The sequence below is a fragment of the Centrocercus urophasianus genome, unplaced genomic scaffold, assembly GCF_019232065.1.
Source record: "Centrocercus urophasianus isolate 14NV4802_14NV808 unplaced genomic scaffold, USGS_Curo_1.0 seq_18, whole genome shotgun sequence".
In the NCBI taxonomy this organism is placed as follows: domain Eukaryota; kingdom Metazoa; phylum Chordata; class Aves; order Galliformes; family Phasianidae; genus Centrocercus; species Centrocercus urophasianus.
This window is the reverse complement of record NW_024884733.1, coordinates 15,168,491-15,179,522: the sequence shown is the minus strand read 5'-3', so window position 1 is coordinate 15,179,522 and position 11,032 is coordinate 15,168,491. Positions and strand designations below refer to the sequence as shown.

The 11,032-nt window shown below is 54.0% G+C and overlaps 1 protein-coding gene across 1 annotated transcript in view; it reads left to right on the top strand.

Moving 5' to 3' along the window:
• Positions 1-5,461: 5,461 nt before the first annotated feature.
• The window catches only part of LMO4 (LIM domain only 4), an 11,922-nt gene continuing 6,351 nt past the window's right edge, over positions 5,462-11,032 (top strand). Inside the window, exon 1 of the mRNA XM_042820078.1 lies at positions 5,462-5,700. Within this exon, the coding sequence (XP_042676012.1) occupies positions 5,465-5,700 (236 nt within the window). The 5' untranslated portion in view covers positions 5,462-5,464. The remainder of the gene's footprint in view (positions 5,701-11,032) is intronic.

Sequence of the window (11,032 nt, the reverse complement as noted above, 5' to 3'; positions counted from 1 at the left end):
TAAAGTTACTCATGTATTTATAAGCAAGTCAAAATTTATACATACGTTTCTAAGAGTGAGTTATCTTTCTCTCTGGGGCAAACAGCACAGTCTGCTGTTTGGAAAAGAATGCTGAGAGTAAGGACATCCAGGGTGCTTCCTTGCTTCTGCAAGGGTGTGTGCTCTCCCCTCTTGTTGGATATCCAAGTAAAATACTGAATTTGGTCACATTTTTAAATTAAGACCCTTCTGCATTATTTCAAGGTAGGAAATGGCTGTTGATTTTTCCTCGCTGTTTCCAAAGAGGCTGGGGTAAGAGAGTCTCAGTCTAATTGTTTGTTCTAAAGATGTAGCTTTCAAGACACAAAGCCTAGCAGTGTGACGTGGAAGATCTCAAGGCAAAGCAGCAGCCTCAACATTTCTCTCTAATGAGAAGAGGAAAAGACAATTGAGATCTTGTAGGAATGCAGTACGTTTAGGAGAGAAGCAGAGCTCCCTTCACGAATGGTGAGAGAACCCTGGTGAATGCTGGACTACCTGCTGTCTCTGGGTGTGACTAGGTGAGTGAAGGATTTGGATCACAGCCACAGTAATGTTTTCCAGACATTTAGATTGCAACTACTACGCCAGCAATTTTATGCCTTCCTTTCTCTGACTCCAACAGTACGCAAGATAAGCAGCCAGATTTTCTTCTGCATTGTGTTTTTTATCCATTCAGCCAAAATTAACAGTCTTCAAGGATAATGTATGCCAAGTGAATTTAAATCTTGCGGACTCAAATCGACCTAAAGTTGATGGATACATTCATGCCTACTGCTGAAATCTACCAATTACACAGAACTATGCTAACTTACCATAGAAACATCTCATCTAATAGCACAGATGATGTTGAACTAACTAATTACATTATGGCACATAGACAATGAAAAACATAACGAAGATGACAGCACAGCAACAACAGATGCTGCACAAAAGAAAAATTAGAAAAATATTGCTCTGCAAAATGCTGTCTGTTAAGGTTTCTTCTGTTAAAATTAATCACAAAAATTAGTGAAGATTAGATTTCAGCAGCAGATATGAGCATTGTAATGCTATTTGGAAAACGTCATTAAACCATTTAAAGTCCTGCTCCTTCAGAAGGTAATTCCCATTTTTCGTATCACTATCAGTTTTAAGATGAGTAAACAGTTTAGTGCCGATGGCAGTTTCTTGGGAGAATATCTTTCCCGGTGAGGAGAGGTCCCGATGGCTCTTCCAGAGCTGTGTTTGGTAGCTTCCAGCCATTAGAACTTAGATAATTAGGCAACTCAGATTTTATTTTAGCTTGGCATTTGCTCCGGTCTGTGCTCTTGGCTGTCAGTGACAGTTGATTATCTGTAGCGTGCCTTGTTACTTGATATATTTTAAACTGTAACAGATCCTAAATTCCAAATCTGAAACTGCTGAGTATGTTTAAATGTAAGATATACACAGGGATTACATCCAGATGATACACTTCATAGACCTGTGATAAAAAAAAAAAAAAGCATCACTTCTAGCCACCACGCTGGTCCTCAGCCCCTGCCCCCCTCCCCCCAGTAGCTTTCCATGAGCTCCCGGCTGCTTCAGCACCAATCCTGAGTGTAATCTAGTTGATGGAGAGAGACAGAAATGGGCTTTTCCCCTAAATATATATTTCCTCTAGAAATGCTTCTGATGCTATTCAAGTTTCAATACGTTATTGGCTTTATAAGAAAGCAAAACATCTATTTGATATCCTGTTTCTCCCAGTTTCTTTATTTTTTAGAGACACTTTTTTTCTCTTCATATGCGCGATTCCCGGGCGCGCAGCTGCTCGTCCGGCGGCGGCCGGGGTGCAGGCACGGCGGAGGCCCACAGGTGGCGGTGTGGTTCAAGCGCACCTGGGCTGTGATTGCAGAGCCGCGCGGCTGGCCGGCCTGTCGGGAAAGGTGCTCCGCTTCTGCCCTCTGCGCGTCCGTCTGCAGGGGAAGAACCGCGGCTGAAGTTCCGCGCGCTTGAGCGGCGCGCCCCAGCCTTCAGCAGGGACGGAAGCGTTCTGTCGATCCCGCAACAGCTGCCGCACACCAAGATGCCTTTGGGTCACCCGGTGGGCGCCGGGTACGGCGCTGGCGGTGCCCCGCGTGCTGCCGCCAGCCGCCTACAGCAGGGTCAGCCCTCCCACCGCGCCCCGCTGTCCTGCCTGGCAGCGGGAACCGGCCCTGTGAAGTTCGGTTCTTTCTCAGCTGTGCGGAATCTCGGCCCCGCGCTGCGCACAGCTGTGCGCTGTGTGTGACGGACGCCTGCACGCGCTCTGCACGTCGGTGCCAGGCAGGAGGCTGCTCGTGTCCGCACACGGCCGCGTGTGCCGAGCGCGCCGGGATAGCGCCTCGTGCTTACGGGTACTTCGAGCGTTTTTGAGGGGCTTTTTCACCCGGATACGCTCACACTTGTCTTGCGCGGCACACTTAGGCCTCAGAAAGCGTGCCGTTAGCGCGAATTTGTTCCACTTCTCAGAGTCTCTACCGCGCGTTACTTCTGATCCACCGCCACCCCCGGGCTTCCCTCTCAGAAACCTGTCTTCTCAAGCGTCCGCCCGCGCACCCGGCGCCGTCCGCAGCACCGTGACCCTCGCAGGGCACTGCTATAGCGGCGGGCCGTACCCCGGCGCCGAGTACCAGCCGCTGGTTTGGGGCTGGGGGGGGGTCTGCCCGGCAGACACCCGCACGTCCCCCGCAGCCCCCGACCCGGCGCGAGAGAGGGCCGCAGGCAGCGCGAGGCGCCGTGCCCAGAGGGCGCCACGAGGGCCGGTGCCGCAGCGCTCAGCCGCGTGCCGCCGCTGCGGGCGGGCCGCTCGGGGCGGGAGCCGCCAACTTTCTCAACTGGTGGCCGCGAGCGGAGCGGGGCGCGGTGCCGCGACTGCCGCCAGCAGCGCGGTGCTCTCACGGCCGCGGGCGCCGCTGCTCAGCGCCGGGCGGGGGCGGCGGGCGCCGCTTCCCACCTGACTCCCTCCTTCCCCTCCATTCCCCTCCTCCTCTCTGCCCCCCCTTCTCCCTCTCCGATCTTGTTTTTTTTTTTTTTTTTTTTTTCCCTGCTCTTTCACTCATTCCTTTGTCTTCCCCGGGATTGGCAGGTTTTATTATTCCGCCTGAACAAGCCGGGGGCGGATTGGCTGCGGCGGGCGGGCGGCGGGGCCGGGCCGGAGTGTAGTTGGGATTCTGCTCTGTCAGTAACACATGTGTGAGTGAGGGGCAGCGGCCGCGCAGCACGCGGGCCCGCTCGCGCCGCGCAGGGACACGCGCGCCCCCGGGCCCGCTTCGCTCTCCGCGCCGCCTCCGCCCCGCTCTCCGGTCCTCCGCTCGCAGCGTTCGGCGGGCCGCGGCAGCTCGGCTCCGCGCCGCGGGAGCTCGGCCGCCGCCGGAGCCCGGCGGAGAGGCGGAGGTGGGGGCGGGGGGAGCGGCGCGAAGTGCGGCCGCGGCGCCAAACTTGCGGCGGCGGCCCCTGCGCGTGCGGCTCCGTGGGGCCGGAGGGCGGCGGGCGCCCCTCAGCGCCGTCTCCGCGTTTCTCCGGCCCGGACCGGGGGCCGCTGAAGGGCGGGCGGGCGGCGGGCGCCGCGCTCGGTTCGCGGCGAGGAAACCGCGGTGTCCCCGAGCGGCGCTGCCCGGCCCCGCGCACCACCGAGGGGAAGCAGCAGGTAAGCGGTCCCGCGCTGCCGCAGGGCCCGGCGGGCGGGAGGGAGGGCGCGCGGGCGGGCGGGGGGGGAACCGGCCCCGGCGTCGTCGCCGTCCCCGCGTACAAAGCGCGGCCGCCGCCGCCCCGCGCCCGCGGCGGGGAAGGGCTGGGAGGGAGCGGGAGGGGCTGGGGAAGGGCTCCGGCGGCCTCGGGCGGAGGGGCCGGGAGGGCTCGGGCGGCTCGGGCCCCGTGTCCCCGTAGTAAACACCGCTCCGAAACAGCGGCAGGAGAGATCAAAGTGCGCCGCCGCCTCCTCGGCAGTCCCCTTCCTGCCCCCCGCACGGCCTTTTGTTTCGATCCGGGAGAAATCCGGTGAATCACCTAATTAAAACCGAGACGTGAATTAAGCATCCATTTTCGTCCTACAAATTGCCAGCTCCCCGCGCGTCCCTCCCTCGGTCTCCATTAAAAAAACGCCGGGGGGGGCCGCCCGCTTCCCCGCCCGCAGACGGGACCGCGCTCCGGCCGTGTAATTACCGGAGTGCGCCTATTTAAGTTAAAAGCTTTTCCCCCCCGACTCCAAATGAAACTTGATGAGGGCCCGTCCTTAGTTATCAGGGGAGTCACTTTCTGGTCAGTCCTCTTGATTCATCTTTTTAGATTTAATCAGCATTAGGGTATTGCTTGTCCTTAAGAGCTTTAGCTTAATGGGGTTACTGGATGCCGTTCTCGGCGCGGCGTTTCCCATTTGATAGATATTCGCCTCCGACAAAGCCGGGCTGAGGTGGCACCGAGGCCGGTTCTTTCTTTTAAGAAACCCGAAGTGATTTAAGGCGCGGGAGACGGCGTGAGGGCTCGGAGCAGGAAATGCAGATTCATTTGGGCTGTAGCTGGAAACTGTAACAAAAGGCAATTCCCGAGCAAATGCATCAGAAATCAATTTACATAAAGGTATATGATGCGTTCGGATAAATGCGATGCTAATGGCTTTTAGAGTGGTTTTCTTTCCAAAGTCTCGGGGTTTTGTTACAGCTTAATTGGTGCAGTTCTCCGCTTTATTGTGCGGTCGCTGCGCGCACCTCCGGGGCCGGGCCGGGGGCAGAGCAGGGTGCGGGCACTGCCCGGGCCGCTGCGGGGACAAAGGCTGCGGGGCGGGCGGCTCGGCTCCCGGAGCGGGCAGCGCCGGCAGCTCGTTGGGCTCCGCGCTGAAGGCAGCGAACTAATCGGGTTAGAGTAAGCTTTATGAATTGATTCCTCTGCCATCTCCCAGTTGTCGTTCTTGCGCTAAGCGGTCGTTAGAAAGTGGGGAATGCCCTTCGGTGGCAGTCCTGCGGGCGGCCCGCCCCGGGGGCACTGCACTGCTCCCCTGCGCTCGGGAAACTTTTTTTTTCCCTCAGAGTAACAGGGCTTTAGCGTTAAAATGCTGATCGAGGGCAGATGAGGGAGACAGAAGTTGGGTCTGTTTGGGTAGGAGGGAAGGTAGAAGGCGGCCCGAAGTTCAGCGATCCGGTCTTGGGGCAGCGTCCTCAGTCCGCAGTGCTTTCTCCGGGCGCTTTCGTGTCTCCAAACCAAAAACGCCCGACTGCGGCAGCCCCCGGCCCCTGCCTGCCAGGCCCGGGGACTGCCTGCACTGACAAACCAGTTCCGCAACTTTCTTTTTCCCCACTCCTCGCGCACTTCTTTCTCCCCCCACAAGCCAAATGCAGCCGGGGCTGCTCCTTCCTCGCTGGGAGTGCCGGCGGCGGGCCGGCCTACGAGCACTGCGGACGCTCCCCGGCCCGAGCCGCCCCTGACCCGCGCCGCTCTCCCGCAGGCCATGGTGAACCCCGGCGGCAGCGCGCAGCCGCCCCCGGTGACGGCGGGCTCCCTCTCGTGGAAGAGGTGCGCCGGTTGCGGGGGGAAGATCGCCGACCGCTTCCTGCTCTACGCTATGGACAGCTACTGGCACAGCCGCTGCCTCAAGTGCTCCTGCTGCCAGGCCCAGCTGGGGGACATCGGCACGTCCTGCTACACCAAGAGCGGCATGATCCTCTGCAGAAACGACTACATCAGGTGAGCCGCCCGCGGGCACGGCTTGGCCCGGGTGGGGAAGGGAGCCGGGACTTTGTGGTGGTTCATCAGCAGGGAGCGGGTCTGACTAAAAATAAACAGCAATCAGAGAGCTAAATTAATCTGCTTTGTTGTAGTGCTGAAGGAGAAGCGTGCGTATCTGAACGGTAAATGTTAAAATCGTAGGGCTTAAATAAGGCAGCTGCGGAGGTGCTTCGTAATGAAACGACTGCCTCTAGTATCTGATTAATTATGATATTTACATAAGCACCTTTAAACTCCTCCGAGTGGAAACAGAGTGAGTCATTCTCCCTTCTCCTGGCAAAGGAGCAGACTGCCGCTCTGGGCTCTGCGCGCAGCCTCTGTGGAGCGGCTCCCAACTTCCAGCACCGAAAATGCGGGTGGTGGGACAGCAGGGCTGCACTCCCAATCCCCCTCCTTACCGCTTTCTTTTCCGAAGCTGTTCACTTTAAGTGCTGCAGAGGTGGGAAGGGGAAACTAAGCCTTGCTAATCCCGCATCTGTTGGGGTACGGGGAGGTTGGCCCTTCCAACGGGTTTCCAATATAATTAATAGAAGGAATTCATGAGGTCAGGTGCCCGTACGATCTTTTCAGGTGAACTCGAGCTACTTAAACTCATTAATTTAAAAGGAGGCATTTTGAAGGATTACACATTTAATTTGAGTAAATGGCTCGATAGACTGATGCACATGAATGCTTTAAGGAGGTGTTCTATTTCAACATTCAGTAATTAAAAAAAACAACAAAAAAGCCCCATACCATCCTGGTGTAGCAGGAACGCTTGGCTAAAACAAATCATGTTTTGTTTAAGGGTTTCTGGCTTCTCATTTACAGTAAATGTCAGGAGTTAACTGTTTTTCTTTTCCCTTATGGCTGAAAAGTTCCACTTTTTTTTTTTTTTTTCTTCCTTTCTGCAAATGTGCCCAGCCAGAAAACCCTGCAAGTTTGTTTATGCTGTAGAACCTGACCGCTGTTGGAAGCTGAGCGTGTGCGTGGAGGCACCTTGGTGGGACGGGATGGGGCCACAGCAGGGCTGTGCTGTCTGTGTTCCATCCTGCTGTCTGTCCCCATCCCACTGCATGGCCCTGTCCTGCTGTCTGGCCTTGCCATCCGCTGCCCATGGGGCAGGGCTGCAGCACTGTGTCTTTGAGCAATGGGAGCCTTCGCTTCTAGTGGTGTTGTGAGAGGGAAATGCTCCGTCATCACGGAGGCACACGGAGGTGTTCAGTGGTTCTCTTTTTGGTCATCATCCTAAGCAGCAAGCTGAAGCCCAGCAGAATGGTAATTAAATAGAGTAGAACGGTGCTGGGAAGGAGCCTCATTTGAAGTGGAGGAATTGACACCGCTGCTGGGCTGCGAAGTGGTACAGATCCATCACTCAGCAGCACCATCAAACAAACCTGTGTCTGATTACTCCTAATTAAAGGGAGAAGATGTGTCCACCGTGTCCCAGAGGCAAGTTCAGGCAGGCTTATCGCAGCCCCCCGGTTTCGCGTTGCCAAAAATTAATACTCGTTTATTTTAACGTAGGCGGTTGTAAATAGGATGCTTTATCAGATGAGGGATTTGAATTGATCTCCTCCTTGTATCGCCTGCCTTCCCTTAGATCCTTGCCATCTGCCTGCGAACACGCCTGAGCACACGCTTGCTGGAACTCGACCGGGCCGTGCGTGCCCGGGGCGGGGCAGGGCCGGCGGCGCCCCCCCCGTAGCCCTCCCGCGGGGTGCGGCCCCGGGCCGGGGCACGGCGCTGCTCCTCGGGGCCGGTTCCGCCCGCCGCGTCCCGTGGCAGCCGTGCCGGGCGGGAGCCGCGGTCGCGAGGGCGCTGAGCGGGCGGGAGAGGGGCCGCCGCGCCGCCGTGCGGAAGGGGCTCGGGGCGCGCCTGGCTCCCGGTGCCGTCCCTGCGCCCGGCGCTCCCCTCCCCGCCGCAACGCCGGGGGCGGCGCGGCCCCGCGGAGGGCCCCGGGCGCTGGGGAAGGAGCGGGGGCGGCTCTCCCGGCCCGAGATGGCAGATAGAGCGGCGGCGTGGCAGCCGGTCCGCACAATTAAAAGCTTTAATTAGTGTCTCCTCCATTTTCTCTTAGTTCTGATAGGTTTTATCTAATGAGATCTGGTCCCTGGCTTAGATCTGCTCGGAATGACGTGTCCGAAATGAATGAGAGCCGCGTAGCAAACAAAACATTTAATTAACGAAATTGGCCTCTAAGAGAGAGCAGGGAGGGGTGGGGCTGGCGTGGAAGGGGGGGGCACGGGGGGGTGCTGCCCGGCCTCGTCTTAAAGGGGCAGCGCCCGCGGCCCGGCCCGGCCCCTCCCCGCCTGCCCGCCCGCCCGGAGCGCGCCGTGGGCGCGGCGCTGCCGGCCCTGCCCGGCCGGGGCTGCGGGGGGACCGGGACGGCCGCAGGGCCGAGCTGGGCCGAGCTGGGCCGGGGAGGGGGCCGCCGAGCAGCGAGTTCATTTCGCTGGTAATCAGCGGCAAGCTGCTATATTCGGGGAATGCTGTCCCTTTAATTGAACAGGCTAGGTAATTAAATGGCACTTTTCCAATAGGACGTGCTAGGTAAATCTAATAGTTGGTTATTTAATATCACTTTGAAGTCTGCCCACTCAAGCACAATGACAGCACAGGAGCATGTGAACTATTAGCTAGGAAAAAAAAAAAAACCCAGGATCTCAAAAATTAATTAAATCGCATGCAATTTAGGGGGAACGTTTATCTTGATTTGTCATAACAGAATTAATTCAAGGCCTCCAATTCACTTGGGGGCAGATCTGTTACTCTGAATTAACCAAGCGTAATTTGGCTGTTTTTTTTTTCCTTCCCCTTCTCTAATGCAGCACTTGCCATTATGCACAGCCCCCCTTTTAAGTATCAATAGCTTCTGGTGCTTTTAAGGTGCTTGGTCTCCAGTTATTCTGAAGTACCTTTAATGGACTTGGCTCCAGGCTGGTTTCTGTGTTGCCTTTCTTTGTTATATTTAATATCGCTGTTGCAGAATTTAGATTAAATGTGGGGAATGTACAGAAACACCAATCGCTTCTGGACCAGTGGGTCTGGATGTGCGTTTCTCTCTGGTAGGGCTTGGGCGTAATTCTGTGGGCACAACAGGCACTGTGCTATGTAGGTTCTGGAGCTGCTAAGTCTGATTACCTCCATGATTTTGGAACCAACAGGAACCTTGCTTTGTTGGTGTAAGTTGCATGAGATATGCTTCTACTGATAGTGAATTTTGAGTGGCAAGAGGTGAAAGGTTGGGCTGGGAGTGTTTCTTGCTGCCTTCGTTCCCACTCTTGTTATGGAAAAAAATGAGGAGAGTGTGCGTGTATTTGGATGTGGGGAGTGCAAAGCTGGAACTCTACGGTAGTCAATTTAAGGTGGCTCGGTAAAAGGCTGTTAAGTGTAGAAGAGCTGCCTTGTCCGTATAGGGAAGCTCTTGATGTTTGTGATTGATTGCATCGCCCAAATGTTGAAATATTAATGACCTTCTTGGACTGAGGACCCAAAGAGGAAACTGAAACCAATTCTGTCATCACAATTAAAGAGTCCCCTGGCTTTAATTAGCCTGACCTGGGGTATCTCTACCCATTGCTGCAGTTAAAGAGAAAAGAGCCCATTAAAGTCCAGTCTGAGACCGATAGCTACTTAATTGAGCACCTAAAGCCTGCAGCCTTTTAAATCAAATACTGTCCTGGATGGTCCCCCCGGTTAGATAATTAGCTCTCCAGCCGCTCAGAAGCCACGTGAAACAACTTTCTCAGTAAAGAATAGTTACTGAGGTGGACTTCCTTTACTGGTAAGAAGGAATAATATTTATTTTTAAAGATAAAACCTTTTTCCTGTTAATGATATCAGAAAACAAAAGCATCCATAGCAATAGAGAAGGAAAAATAAGCTTTATTGTCCTAGTGAATAATGCAGAGCACTGGAAGGTGTTCTAACTGTGAGTAATTTTCAGGAACGTCAGCGGAAGATTCAACTGCAGCAGCCTCCCAGAGCGGAGCTGTTCTGGAAACATGCGTAGGGAAAACCCGGGAAAAGCTTCAGAATTAGTTTGGCTCTGTGTATTAAAATGCACAGACATTCAAGGTGTACAACCACCGCTCATCAGAGGCGTTGTATAACAAGTGAATGCTTAATGAAGACAAGCATTGCAGGGAGATCAGCGGTGCGGGGGCTGTGTGTTCAGGCGGGCGGTGCGGTCGCACAGGGGCTGTGTGCCCACTGACACTGCTCGTGTTCTTAGCACAAGTGGCACTGGCTGCTCGCCTGCAGGGCTTTGCCTTTCCGCCCACCCTGCCCGAAGTGCCCTTGTCGTCACCCAGTGCCCTAGATTTTTGGATCTTTGTTCTAGAAATGTGGCAGCGTCTCGCAGCCTCCTTACGGAGCTTCCATGCACCTCTTCTGTGCGCCAACTTCACTGCTAGTAACAATGGAGGAAGAAAAACGCATATCATAAAGGTGGGGAAGAAACCTCAGTGCATCGTGCAACTGCTCGGAACTGCTCCTGGTTTAGAAGATGCCCTAATAACAGACCCTTCGTTTCTAGACAGTGTAGTCCTTTTGGCTGGAGGTCCTGACAATGTATTAGTTCAGCTTTCCCTTTGTAACCGCTGTGATTCTGCAAGAACGTGTCAATGTGTCGTGGATCTCAGACTAATTAGTTTTGAAATGGAGTTTTGATTGAACTCTTCAAATCGATGCTGCTGCAAAATTTGTTTCTCAGCTTCCTATTAAAAGCCATCTTAAGGGGCAGTTTTACTACTCTCTCTGTCGTTCAGTCGATACATTTAATAACAACTTACAGGCTATTTTCAATAAAGTGGCGACAGCAAATTAGTAGTTTGAACATGACAAGCCTCCTCTGCAAGCTCAGATTCTGAAAATTCAAAGCAATTATTTTTATACAGAGGCACACTGCAATCATTCAGATTACGGGTATTCTGTTGTAACGCGTCTCCGAGGTTGACACAAACAAAATTTTATGACTTTATTTGGACAGGAAGGAGATGCAAATATTAATATTTATTATGACACCAATACGCTAATTTGTAAATCCTATTACCGTGTTTTACATCGTGCAGAAAAGCAGGTCTGTGACCCTGCCATCCAGTTTGGTTTCCTTTTTTACTGTGAAATGACTGTGGTACTCTTTCTAAATATTTGTGCATGTAAGAGGGATGCACGGAAAGCAAATAAAGCTTTTCTAATTCTAGCTAATGCAGTCAGGAAAAGTAGAACTCAATAATCATTATTGTATTATATTCTGAATCGATGTGTTGTGCCTTTAAATGGATTTGAAGAATTATGTATATATTTT